Below are 14,405 nucleotides of genomic sequence, written 5' to 3'. Positions count from 1 at the left end.
AGAGGGCATCAGTTGATGGCACCTGAGGATGGGAAGAAAAGATGTTTTGGGAATAACATCTACCAGAATTGTGGACAACAGGAATGAAGAGTCAGAAAATATTCTTTCCTGATGTTTTTTATTTGCTATATATTCTTAGGCAAAGAAATAGCTGTTTTATTACTAAACTGAACAATAAAGGGCATGTCAACTTTTTCTTTGTCTCTTAGAAGCCCTTGATCTCTAGAGAATAGATTTGATAGGAAAATTAGTAAATCCTTTTCTTGTTGAATTTGGTGTTTTGGGAATAAAGTGTGCCCAGAGTCATTGCCTCTTGGCACAGAATACTAGAGAGAAATAAGATACTTATATTCTGATAGCATCAGAATAGAAGGATTTGAATTTATTTCATTATGTCAGGGACTACTGAATTTAATGTTTTCAGTATCCTTGTTCCCCCTCCTTTTGCATTCAACAAAGAATGCATAAATTAATGACAGATTTGAATAGAAGAAATTATACTATTAAGGTTTATCTGCTGTATATCATGTTATCACTGAGGAAATATCTTAGATGAAATCTAAATTATTGCTGAAAAGAATTTCAGGCCTTAGTAGATGTATATTATGTTCTCTGTAATAAATGTGTGGCTATCCCCATTTAGTTGCAGATTGTGGCCTTCATGTTCTTGACTTGGACTAAACTGTTTTCAGTTAAAAATGAGACAAATTCGGTGTATCTGAAAATGGTATTTGACATTGACAAAACAGTGATTGTTGGATTTCACAAATGTCATTTTTGCCTTAGAGTATTCAGTAATGTGATTGTCTTTGGAATTTTGAAAGCCATATATTTCTTTGAACCTGGACTTCTGAACATTGAACTTCATGTGTTCTGATAAGTGTTCTTGGTCTAAGATTTGTGAAAGACCTATTTTATTTTGTTGATTTTTTTTTTTTTTTTTGTTCTTCTTCTTTTGGTGGTGCTGGGGATAGAACCCAGGGCCTAGTGCATGCTTGGCAAGTGCTCTATCTGAGCTACACCCCCAGCTCAAGACCTGGTTTTTCTAATTCCATTCAAATCATTAACTCTGGGCCAGCTTCTTTGGGAATTTAGGCATAAAGACAGTTCTGTCTACTTACATCTGGGGTAATTGTGACACTTAAAGGGACTAGGTATTCTTATCTTGGAGGCCAAGGTGTTTGTCAACATAAATTTTCTGTTATTTTCATTTTAATTTTTTAATGACTGAACCTGACACCTGTTTCAACTTAAAATCTCTGATGATTACTTTTAAATAATACAAAGGACTCAGCACAGTGGTACACTCCTATAATCCCAGCAACTAGGGAGGCTGAGGCAGGAAGATTGCAAGTTCAAGGCCAGCCTCAGCAATTTAGCAAGGCCCTAAGCAACTTAGTAAGACTCTGTCACAGAATGAAAAATGGCTGGAGATGTAGCTCAGTGGCAAAACACTCCTGGATACAATCCCCAGTACTGTAAAAAAGAAAAAGAAGAAAGATAAAATTTATAAAGTTGCTTGTTACTATAGTACATATAGGTCCTTTTTTGGTGTAGGAGGCAGTGCTGTCAGTTGACCACTGCACTACACGTACCTCAAGCCCTAAATTGGTTCTTAGAATTTTTGTCTTTTTTTTTTTTTTTTTTAAAACCCATTGTATGTACTCTTTTTCTTTTTAAAGAAAAAATAGAGGACCTCAAACTCACAATCCTGCTTCAGTCAGTCTCTGAAGTAGGATTATAGGCATGGGCCACTGCACCTGGCTAACCCCTTGCATTTATTCTCTATTAATTTACAAATTCATGTATATTTTTTCTTCCTAGTACTCTTGTCCATCTGTTCTCTGTTGTGTGATCCCAATCCAGATGATCCTTTAGTGCCTGAGATTGCTCGGATCTACAAAACAGATAGAGAAAAGTAAGTATACCTCTAGATAGAAAGCTGTCATGGTGGGATGGAGATGATTGTTTCAAATCTTTCTTGTCTGAGGACTGAACATGGACCAAATATCTTAAATGTAGTCTCAGTATACTTCCCTGTGGACAAGAAAGAAGAGTATTTGCACTAAGTATTATTATAAATAGATGATACTGGTCTTAATCTCTAGTTGTTTGTGTCTAAACTTTTCTACATTTTCCAGCAGCTTTATGTCTTATACTTGGCTTTTGACCTATAAAGCATTTTGTATCAAGTTTCCATTTGTTTTACTTAGGTATTTGTAAATTAATGGGAAAGGAATTGATTTTCCTACAATTAGACATAATCTAAAGGAAGAAAAACAAATTACTGCTATTAAATATGAAAGCTCCAAATTTCTTTTAAAAACAGAACTTGATAAGAGAATTTAAATGTTTTAGAATTGTATACTATGAATTATTGAAGAGTGATCAGAATATCAAAAAAGTGTTATTCCTATTTTTGTTTTTTGTATTAATGGAATTGGGGGAGAACTAGATAGAAGCAGTTGGGTAGTTTTCTTAAACTACTGTTAAAATACAAAGGATTAACTGGGTGTGGTGGCACATGCTTATAATCCAGCAACTTGGTGAGGCTGAGGCAGGAGGATCACATGTGCAAGGCCCTAGGCAACTTAGTAAGACCCTGTCTCGAAATAAAAAGGGGGGGAATACACACACACACACACACACACACACACACACACGATTAAAGAATAATTGAATTTTGTTGGATTAGACGTAGTATTTTTGAGTTTTTTTTTGTGTGTGTGTTTATTTTTATATATATATTTTTTTATGGAGCTACAGCAGGAATAGCATTTGATTCTTAGTTTTGTTTGTGTTTAGGCCCAAATAGCATTGTAGTCATGTATTTCTGGCTACATTCAGAATAAAATTAGTTGGTTCTTAATTTTTTTTTTTTTTTCCCCAGTTAGCCATTTTGCCTACTGCTTAGAATTGTGGCCATGAATGCTTACCATAGGCAGATCCTAAGTTACTGTGGTAGTGTTTAGCAGAACTTTTCTGCATCCTGCCTCTCCCCCCTCCCCCCTGCCTTCTTTTTCGTTTTTGTTTGTTTGGTGTTTTTGTTTTGAGACAGGTCTTGCTATGGTGCCTTGAACTCCTGGACTCAAACTCCTCTTGCTGAGACTAAAGGTGCCTGCCATCATTCCCAGCCTTGCATCCCTCTTTTAATAGAAAAATTATAAACCTTTTGCTCTGCCTATTTACTACTGGAATGTGTTCTGGAGCAATAATCCCATGCATTTTTGTCAAGCAAAGTTAAGTTCTGCCAGAACCAGTTATTTTATTGATACAGAGGAAAGCATGATATATCAGTTTAATCACTGTTAGTAAATAATTTCAAGAATTATATAATGTAGCCAGGCAAAGTGGTGCATGCCTATAATCCCAGTGGCTCGGGAGGCTGAGGCAGGAGGTTTGAAAGTTCAAAGCCAGCCTGAGCAATGGAATAAACGAGGCACTGAACAACTCAGTGAGACCTGTCTCTGATAAAGTACAAAATAGGGTTGAAGATGTGGCTCATGTGGTCGAGTGCCCCTGAGTTCAATCCCCATTAATCCCCCACCCCCCCCGCCAAAAAAAAAGAATCATATAATGTAGAATTCCAGGTTTTAAGAACTTGAAATAAATGAATTTAAAAAATTGAAGATCTTTTGTTGAAATAAGTCAATCAAGTATACAATAAAACATATGCCAGCAAATGCCTGAATTTAACTAGAATCCTCCACAAGTACCATTTACAGAAAATTATTTTGCATGTTATAGCTCTTTCCTGTTACCGTTGAGTAAAGGCTCATTATAAATTAGAGGTAGCCTAGTGTGATTGAACACACCTATAATCCTAGCTGCTTGAGAGGTTGAGGTAGGTGGATTGCAAATTATAAAGGCCAGCTCAGCAACTTAACCTCTGTTTCAAAATAAAATAAAAAAGGCTGGAGATGTAGCTCAGTATAGAGTGCCCCTGGGTTCAATTCCCAGTACCACTTAAAACAAAAAAAAATTAAGGTTAGGGCTGGGGTTGTGGCTCAGTGGTAGAGTGCTTGCCTGGCATACGTGAGGGATTGGGTTTGATCCTCAGCACCACATAAAAATGAGTAAATGAAAGTATTGTGTCCATTTACATCTAAAAAATATTTTAAAAAATTAAGGTTTAAAGGTAGCTTTACTTGAATAGTCTAGAAGTTATTTCACTCAAGTTATTAGATGGTAATGAATGAAATCTGTTGCTTACTAACTGATTCCTCACCTGTGTTAAGCCAAGCTTCTCTTTGTGTGTACAGGTACAACAGAATAGCTCGGGAATGGACTCAGAAGTATGCGATGTAATTAAAGAAATTATTGGATAACCTCTACAAATAAAGATAGGGGAACTCTGAAAGAGAAAGTCCTTTTGATTTCCATTTGACTGCTTTCTATGAGCCCACGCCTCATCTTCCCCTGTGCACATGTTTACCTGATACAGCAGTGCTGCGTGTTGTACATACTTGGAACAACAAACTAGAAATACTGTACTTCTGTACCAACATTGCCTCCTAGCAGAGAAGTGTGTGTGTGACAAGCCAGTTCTCCAGGCGTAACCTAGGTGTGAGACTAAAAAACTTTCCTTGTTGACTTAAATTTGGATAACGGCAAGGTGTGAGGAATGGTGGGTGGAACACGGTGTATGCTTGGAAGGGGTAAAGCTCCACTGACCTGTAGGAGATTGTTTTTAAGTGGAATCCATTTAAACTCAAAACAGTTATGAAAAACAAGGTGAAGAACATGAAGCTGTTTCTGTATTCATTTTATTCTGAAGGACCTACAACTTAGGTGAGAAAGTTATGACCAACCAGATTAAACTGTACCCACATCCTGTATTTTAAGGTCTAAGTTTAACTGGTCAGCATTTAAATGGATTGGAGCTATTAGTATATAAAGTGTGATGGGCTTTGTTCCCAACTTCTTTTACATCTCCCTGCCCCTTCAACCTTCGTCCTTTCAGCCCCTTTCTCCGTATTCTTTGGTTTGTATGTGGTTTCTCAGTTAATACATAGCTAATAGCTCTTATTTTTCTTATGTTTTTAACTGCTTAGGTCTATTTGGATGTAAGGGTGAAAATTCATTTGATGGAAATACTTGTGTATATTTAAAGACCCAATTGCTCCTCTGGAGCTTGTACGTTCAAGAATGATTAATCTGTGTAATAAACTGATTACTACAGTCATTACATATAATTTTGTGTGAATAGGCTTTTTGATTTTAAGAACTTTGTCCAGCTGAGATTAGTGGTGGATTTTCTTTCACTCCCGAAATGTTTTCATTTATATGGTTGCATTTCAAAATCATGAAACAATTTCAGTTTACCTAGTAAAAAAGGACATCTTGAGCAGTTTTATTGAACAAAGATAGAAGCATAAGCTTAAAAGCATTTTTGTGAAACGTATGTGCAGCATTCCAGGAACATGACTGTTAAACTAAATAAGAAATTTGCTTTATTAATGAAACTAAACTGCATCACCAAAACCTGTGACATTCCCTTGGTACATAGGCCATAAAACACAAAGGCATTGCTGTTTGGTAAGTTAAGCCTCTGTGATTGTAATTATAGAAGAGCAACTTTGACCAAACCTGAGCACAATCTTGTATTGGAGAGTCTCCATAATTACTTTGCACTAACATTTGCAGGATGTTCATCCAATTTTCAATTGTACTACATGTGGCTTTTTGAAGTCTTCCCTTGACTCTGGTAAAATGTAGTTTGAAACTTGTAAACAACTGTGTCTGCCAGAAACATCATGTGTGTGAACTAGGCAAATTACCATTTTTTCCCCCTTCTTTTCCTAATTTAAATGTAAACCAGGCCAGCCTGAAGGCCACGAATGATGCACTCTAGCCTTCAGGTTCTTTAAATGCATCTTTACACTCTTGCACAAAATTGAGGAATAAATATCCACTGCTTTTGGTTTTAAACTTGGTCACCTTGTCTTATCTCTCAGTGTCACTTTTTCATCTTAGAAAGAACTGTGATACAACCTAAACCCTCTTAAAGTTCTGCATCTTTGGATGCTGGCTGCTTATAAGCATTTCAAGGGTGCTTATTAGCATCCTGGACCTTGTAGAAAAGGTTTAACTGTTAACCGATGTGGGAAAGGAGTAAGAATTGGATTCTAACCTAAAATTACCCTGTATTGGTACTGTGGGCAGGTGGGAATTCAGTTGTGGGTTTTTTTTGTTTATATTTTGTTTTTGTTTTGGGTTTGTGTTTTTCTGGGGTTTTTTGTTTTTGTTTTTGTTTTGTTTTGCTGATCAGGCCTAGGGTCTTTCACACTTGGCACATGCTAGGCGAGTGCTCTGTCACTGAGCTACATCCCCAGCCTGATGAATTCATCTGTTTTTTTTGTTTTGTTTTGTTTTGTTTTTGGTTTTTTGGGGGGGGGGGTGCTGGGGATAGAACCCAGGGCCTTGTGCTTACAAGGCAAGCACTCTACCAACTGAGCTATCTCCCCAGCCCCTCATCCATTTTTGATTTACTGTTAACTGTTGACTATGGGTCAGTTGCATAGATCTTGAAAGCCCATTCCTTATGTGCCTCTTATCTAGTAGTAATAAGAAACTAACTTATTACCACTTATTAGATTATCATGTGAATGTTTTCACAAGAGCGCTCTAAAGTATTTTTGTACTACATGAAAGTTGTCATCCTGGTGTGCAGGTGCCAGATTAAAGGTTTGGATGGTCACAAACAACATTAAGCTCTTGAGTGCAATTTAGTTTAGTCTTGCTTATTTGAGTATTACACACGTTTGGTTCAGTCATGTGCATGTGCCTTATCCAGAATGAAAGCTTAGTGAGGGAGGCCACCTTTGCCACTCAGAAAAAAAGTGTTACTCAGGGTGGTTCTCATCTAGGAGCATGTTGTTCTTTATAGGAGTTTCTATGACTTTGTCATCAAAACTAGTTTGCAGCAACCTTGACTATCTTGAAAAATAGTTACAAGGGAATGTCAAAGTGCATGGGTTTTCTTGTTTAATAATAGGTTGAAATATTTTGTCAAGTTATAGTTGGATCTGCTTCTTTTGGTAAAACTAAATCAGTTATTTGCATGCTGTCATTGGCCAGCAGTCAAAGGGAGTTCAACCCAGGGGTGCTTTACTATTGAGCTACATCCCCAGTCTTTTTTTTTTTTTTTTTTTTTTTTTTTCATTTTGGGACAGGTTCTTGCTGAGTTGATGAGTCTAATCTCAAACTGTGCTCCTTCTGCCTCAGTATCCCAAGGTGCAGGGATTATAGGTATGTGCCACCATGCCTGGTTTGTCCTGCCAGTTTCTACACATCAGTTAGAACAACTTGGAAAGACTATAGAGATAGGGAGTGGTGGTAAATTCTGTAGAGAGAAGGAAAATGCAGTGGTCAGAGAAAGGGGACCCTTTCTCTGCACTGATCTAGCAAAGGCTTTCCTTTTCCACTTCCAACTGCTGCAATGTTCCACTTTTCTAAGTCATTCCTCTTTGCTTCAACAAGTTATTTTGAACCCTAGCTAGGGTGTCAGGAAAACTGGGTTATTTCTTTTTTTGGTATCAAGGATTGAACCCAAGGTTGAGCAGGGGCACTTAACCACTGATCTATGTACCCAGCCCTTTTTATTTTTTATTTTGAGATAGGGTCTCACTAAGTTGCTTAGGGCCTTGCTAAATTACTAGGGCTGGCTTTGAACTTACGGTTGTCCTGCTTCAGCATCCCAAACTGCTGGGACTACAGGCCTTTGCCGCTGTACGCAACAGAAATGGTTTGTTCTAAACTACAGTTAGAATGTTCATAAACTGTCCCTTGTCTGCGATTAAGGTGAAACTTTGGCTTTTTCTTAGTGTGCTGTATAGCACTCCTTAACATACAGTGATGAGGTTTTAATAGAACTCTCTTCTGTTCCTGGGTCTACTGAATTGGGAATAAGCATCTTTATTACCCCTACAGGAAATTGTCACTAGTTTTAAGAATCCATCTCCTTTTTCTTTGTGCTATGTACGTACTCAGATGAAAATTGACTTTCTCTAACTTCTCTACCTCACAGAAGTCTTCCGTAAGCCTTTAACTGACACTGTAACTTTACTTAGCTGAAGCTGGTATAAGTGGTTTTTATTCAGGGACCTCTCAATATTTCCAGATTGATTACTGGGCTGAGCTTAGAAATAGGAAAGCTGGCTGGGCACAGTGGAGTGCACCTGCAATTCCAGTTACTTGGGAGGCTGAGGCAATAGGACTGCAAATTTGAGCAACTTAGCAAGACCCTGTCTTAAAATTAAAAAAAAAAAAAAAATTAATAAAAGAGCCGGTGAGATAGCTCAGTGGTAGAACACCACTAGGTTCAATCCCCAGTACTATAGGGGAAAAAGAATGACTGAAATAGGAAAACTGTCCAGGAGATCACAATGTTAGTGTTAATATTCATGAAATGGTTCCCTTATTGCCATATTTTACCTTAGTCAATATAAGCAGGAAAACACAAAGCGTTGGACTTACAGTCTTTAGGTCCTTTGGCTTCAGTGGCTGATTGTATAATACAATTACCAAGCAGCATTGCTTTTTCTCACTAACTGCTCCTGGGGTGTTTGAGGCCACGTCAGACATTTTTATCATGATCAATTTTATCTTTGAAGTATTCATGGAGCTTTATCTGGTCAGAGGTACAATATAATCTGCCTCTTAGGAGATGTAAGACTATGAAAGAGCTGGGGTTGTAGCTTAGTGGTAGAGTGCTTGCCTCACATGTGTGAGGTGCTGGGTTCGATCCTCAGCAGCATATAAAATAAATAATAAAAATAAACTAAAGGTAGGGGGTCCATCTGCAACTAAAAATACATATATATTTAAAAAAACTATGAATACCTTCTTGCCAAGATAGCAGTTTAGTAGCCGTCTTCAGGCTGGGAATGTAACTCAGGGCAGAGTGCTTGCCTAGCATTGCCCTATGTTCAGTCCCCAGTACTGCAAATAAATATACATATATTTTCTTAGATTAAGCAGTTTTGTGTTTTTTGTGTATAAGCTATTATTTGTAGAATAGGCTTTTCCAGGGCCAGAACACCTGATTGCCCTACATAGTGCTATGAAAGCAAATGGTTGTTGAATGTGGTGGTGCTCATCAGTGACTCAGAAGGCTGGGCAATAGGATTGCAAGTTTAAGGCCTGCCTCAGTGATTTAGTGAGACCCTGTCTCAAAAAATAAAAAAGGACTAGAGATGTAGCTCAGTTGTAAAGCACCCCTGGGTTCAATTCCTTGATCTTTTTTTTAAAAAGGTAAATTATTTGACCACTTGTGGAAAAAAAAGAAACAGTGGAATGCCCAGTCTAGGCCTCCTATGTACAAGGAAGAGCAAGTAGCAGCAACCTTGGTGAATGTACTGTTGCCTTTCAGACAGGATTTGAGGGGAAACAGCTGCCATTTTCCCAGACACATTTCTCTCTGTCCTAAGATACTTGTTCTCAGTGTTCTCCTATTTGAACTTCTAAGGATTTTTTTTTCCTAATTGTTTTTGTGGTGCTGGCGATTGAACCCAGGGCCTTGTACATGCAAGGCAAGAGCTTTACCACTGAGCTATGTCCTTAATCATTTTCATTTTGAGACAGGGTCTTTAGTAAGTTGTCCAGGCCATCCTTGAACTTGTGATCCCCTTGCCTCAGCCTCCCTAGTAACTGGAATTTACACACTGTGGTTTAAATCACTGAGCCTGACTTGTACTTATAAATCTTGAATTTCTTTCTTTTTTTTTAATATCAGGCATCAAACCCAGGAGTGCCTAACCATCCCTTTTTATTTTATTGTTTTTTGAAGACAAGATCTCACTAAATTCCTTGGGGCCTTGCTTAGTTGCTAAGGCTGGCTTTGAACTTGCAGTCCTCCCACCTAAGCCTCCTGAAACACTGGGATTGTAGGTGTGCAGCACTGTGCCCAGCCCACAAATCTTGAATTAAAAAAAAAAAAAATTTTTTTAGTTGTCAGTGGATCTTTATTTTATTTATTTATATCTGGTGCTGAGAATCGACCCCAGTGCCTTGACACATGCTAGGCAAGTGCCCTACTATTGAGGTACAACCCCAGTCCCAATACTTGAGTCTTTAAAGGTATCCCCCTGCCCTAAATTCCAGGGCCTCTAGGGAATAAGAGTAAGTGGGAGGGTTTAGTTATGTTACCCTTAAGACTACTACTCCCCAAATTGCCAGCTTTCTCAGTTTTCCATAGAAAATGAGGTGACTTTGGAGGGTTCTAGAAGCAGCCCACAAATATAGTTGGACATTTAGGCTTCAGAACAGCACCATCTCACAGGTAAGAGAAGTGTGCATGCTTGAAGTAATCGACAAAAGTTAGGCTACCTTCCTGATAGCAAGGGTGTCTGGGAACCCCAGCTAACTAAGAGACAATACTGGTATGGCTCATCTGGACAATTTCCCTTCAAGCCAGCATTCCTGCCATCGTTGCAAGTGTGGTTACCTGCAGGATGTTGTACAGAGTTGAGGGGAGCTGTTGTTTTAGAGATCACTCAGGGCTTCCTGCTGCAGAGTGACAGAGGATCTCTGGAAACCAACACTTTCCCAATCTGCCAGTAAAGTTGAGCTTTTTGGAAACAGTTCAGCTCCGTCCTCCTTTGGAAGAAACATGGGGAAGGCATTTGAGAAGAGGTTGAGGAAGTTCTGGTACATTATTATGAGTAAATGGGGCAGGTTCCATGAAGGTGGGTTCAATCTCTTAATTCTAAGCTTCATAGAAAGGGCACTTTTGAAGTTTCAGATTTATATTTGGGGGTGGGAGGAAGAATCGCCATGTCACATTGTGTCCCTAGATTGGTTTCTGCTCATTCTGCCCCCTATCGTGCCCTGACTCAGGTGGTAACTGGATGTGGTTACATTTCAGTGCCTGCAGGTGGAGATGACCAAAGTGCGTTTACTAGGTTGGGGAGTGAAGGTGGCCTTAGTTTCTGAGTGGATGCTAGTACCTGAGTGGCCAGCAGAGGGCAATGATGACCCACAGCTTTTAACAGCTGTGAAGTGTATGGTCAGTGAATCTGCATGGACAGAACCTGAGAGGGGCTTTTGTTGGGGTGGGGAGACTTCTTTTGGACTTGTTTTTTGTTTGGTGTGTCTGTAACCAGATGATTCTGTGCCTGGTTCAGTCAGGTTCTCAGAGAACCTTACAGTGAAGAAAACAGGTTAGTGATTTAAATTCCATCTAAAGGTCTACCAGAAGTAGCAAGCTGCTATCTTCTCTTACCTCCTCATGGCTATTGTAGTCTGTGTGTGGATAGGTGAAACATGGCCCAGGCCAGGGCCATTACTTACCTGACTGCAGGTTACATGGGAGCAAAAACCTGTCCATTGCTTCATTTGAATAAGGGGATCCATATTTTTGGTACTCACTGAAGCAGGCAGTCCCTGTGCCCACACCAAAGTAACCCAGTCTTGCCTGTCTACCTAGCCTGGGCAACTGTGACAGTTCTAGATCCTCAGGATGGAGGCCTGGAGACAGGAGGAGAGAAGCCGGGCTGGTTGTAGTGCCTGGGAAATATTCCTGTCTGTTTCAATCTAGTGTTCAGGGGAGGGCCCCCAGGCTCCCCAGTCTTCTAGCCCAGCAGCTGTGAGCCCCCAGGGCCACCACCCGGAAGCCAGCTGCCTCTTCATGGGGAATTCTTTGAAATTTAGGCTTGGCCATCTGGGTATGCAAATATCTCCAGATTTGCTGAGCCCACCAAGTGGCTGCAACCAGGCAGAGCTATGAGAACTGCCACTACCCCCAAGTGGGGAAGGCTGCCTAGGGACTGTTGGTGCCTGGAACACAGGACTTTGCTTACTGATAAATTCTAGGGAGGGTGGTCATGGGAGCTACTCAAATCCTCTAGTTCCTAACCATGTGAGGGATTTTGCAGGAAGCTCTGGACCTAAGAAAGAAAGTTCCTTGAATAAAGAAGAAAGTCTCTGGATCTAGCCTGGCTAGTGGGGTGAGGGCTATCTACAAGGAAAGTTCCTGACTTTCTACTATGCCAGACCCAGGCAATAGAGCTGGGCTTAAGCAATCCACAGTAGGGCTTACAATTAGGCCCCTGGGGCTGATTATCTGACTGCTGTAGGAGAAATGTATGCTCTAGTGGGTGGGAGGTCAGGGTAGGTGTGGAAACCTACCGGGAGAGAGCCATAGAGGATGTGGCTGACAGGCTCCAGACATGGAAGAGCATAGAGCAGCATGTGTTTTTGTGTGTACACGCATGGTATAAGTTCAGGAGCTTGGGGCTGGGGAGATAGCTCAGTCGGTAGAGTGCTTGCCTTGCAAGTACAAGGCCCTGAGTTCGAACCCCAGCACCGCAAAAAAAAAAAAAAAAAAAAAAAAAATTCAGGAGCTTGTGAGAGTGAATTGTGAAGATGGATATTCCTTAATGTTTATGCATAAGACAGTTCAATACTTAGGTACTGAACCTAAGTCAGTTGTCTCTGAAGAACAGGAATCAGATCTGGGTTTAAATCACAGTCCCAAGCTTTTTAGTTGTGTGATCTTAAGCAAATCGTTTTTCTCTCCTTTGATTTTCTCATCTAGAAATGGTTACTTGGCTCCCAGCTTAGTCCATAGCAATGCTTAGTGGAAAATGGCCTTATCAAATGAAAGAGTTGTGACCGTGGGTGCTTCTAGGTTCAGGGAGGGTAGGTAGGCATGAACAGTGGAATATCTTTTCTGGGTTTCTGTAAAGACAGAGGTTTGTCCCTCTTGGAGCTGGACCAGCTTCTGGGACACCCAGGGGCCTAAGATAGGCTTTGGGCCCCTTTGGGGCCATATCCCCTAAGACCTACAAGAGTGTGTGCCCACAAATAGGGTAAGTAGGCAGATCACATGCTTTGCCAGCGTGTGCGTAGCTGCCCGTTCTGATGAATGAAAACTGGGAAGAGGGGTAATGGGAGAATTCACCTCTAACCATGGGGTTGGGGGTTGCTGTGGAGGCAAACCAGATCTCCCCTAGCTGTTTCCCAGTCCTTCCTGAAGCGGTAAGAAAAGGGATGCATGAGTGGTTGATTGCAACATCCAGTATAGCCAGCATCCCTTGCCTTCCCCATCCTAAGTTATGGACCCACTTTTTTCTCTAGCCAAAGATGCGCTCTGTGTATGAGGGGAGGGGTCTTATGGGCAGAACTTGGGATCCAGGCACAGAGAGGTTAGGGAATTAACCAGAGTTACAGAGCCAGGCAAAACTGAGGAATGTTGGGAGTCACTCTAGCCCAGACCTTCAGGGGGAGCTCCCTAGCTGCAAGACATTCCTGGAAACCCCTAGGTGGGCCCAGACCTAAACTGGAGGAAATGAGGGCTACAAGTCCAGCTGTCCTTGCACTGGAACCACTCCAGGGTATGCTAAAGGACTAATGATCTTGGCCCTTGTTTCATTTATACACACTCCAGGGAATGGGGATGGGGAAATCCTGAGCTCTGGATCCAGTCAGTTCTTGCTTTGGATGTGGAATGGGGAAGGCTTTTCCAAGGACTCAGTTTCTCATGATAAAAATGAAGGAATTATTAGAGGGACTGGCTTTAATTTGATAAGGCTAAGGAACTTATTTTGAAGGCTGTGGGACCCTGAATGGGTGACCCTCGTGGGAGAGGCACCCTGTATTCCACAACTCTGTGGGAGTATCAGGAAATGAAGCTGGTAGTATGCACTAATTGAGTTGCACCTGGTGATAGATTGGGGGGTTTTCCCCAGCAAGGCCTAAGAGCCAGAGCCTGGCCACTCTGCTGCCCTGGGGGGAAGGGGTTCTGGGCTGGGTGTGGCTGTATATTGGAAGAAGTGAAAATGTGGCCTGCTATGCAAGTGAGTGCAATATCCTGAATTGTGTTTGTGACACTTGAGTTGTTTCACAGGTGTGTGTAATGGCAAAATTAGTTTTGCCACTGGGGTGAATCTGGTTTCCAGAGAGGAATGGACCAAACTGGAAGAGTAATGCTTAGTAGCTGTAGTCATTATATAGGTATGGCTTAGTTTATAGCCATTAATAGTAACCTAAGACCCCATGTGTGTTGAGTGTGCCTGGCATTGTGCTAAACTCTTCACTTGTATCATTCTTGTGAGAACCCTGTGTGATCCTGGTTTGCCTATGCCACAGTGTTTGTGCCATGTGAGGTTGGGGTGTGAAACACTTTATCCCTGTCTTAGTTATTGGGGTGTCGCTCATGGCAGTGGGTTGCCCTGTTTATCATCCTTGGGCTCTTGATCCCATTGTGTTATTGCATGGTGTGAGACCCAGTCTGACAATAATCTTTGAGATGGTGGTGATGTATAATATTGCTATGACTTTTTTGCTTTGTTGTGCAGGCAGAGTTTTGTGGTTGAGGCCAGCTAGTGGAATGTTTGGTTTACTCTGTTATGATGCTTTAGTGGGTGTCTTGTGAAGGTGTGAGGCCCTGTTGTGTGATGTAC

The 14,405-nt window shown here is 40.8% G+C and overlaps 1 protein-coding gene across 8 annotated transcripts in view; it reads left to right on the top strand.

The window, feature by feature from the left end:
• UBE2D2 (ubiquitin conjugating enzyme E2 D2) overlaps positions 1 to 14,405 on the top strand; it is a 109,479-nt gene that overhangs the window by 52,483 nt on the left and 42,591 nt on the right. For 5 of the 8 annotated variants that reach the window (XM_079143996.1, XM_079144003.1, XM_079143997.1 and 2 more), the window contains 2 exons: positions 1,825 to 1,918; positions 3,059 to 3,550. In XM_079143996.1, coding sequence (XP_079000122.1) covers positions 1,825 to 1,918; positions 3,059 to 3,167 — 203 coding nt within the window. In that variant the 3' untranslated portion in view covers positions 3,168 to 3,550. Of the gene's footprint in view, positions 1 to 1,824; positions 1,919 to 3,058; positions 3,551 to 4,262; positions 5,936 to 14,405 lie in introns of those variants that run through there. The other 3 variants (XM_079143998.1, XM_079144001.1, XM_079143999.1) reach the window with 2 other exon arrangements.

Source organism: Sciurus vulgaris (assembly GCF_902686455.1).
Source record: "Sciurus vulgaris genome assembly, chromosome: 6".
In the NCBI taxonomy this organism is placed as follows: domain Eukaryota; kingdom Metazoa; phylum Chordata; class Mammalia; order Rodentia; family Sciuridae; genus Sciurus; species Sciurus vulgaris.
Note: the sequence above shows the minus strand (reverse complement) of the source record. Positions and strands in the feature narration are given on the sequence as shown.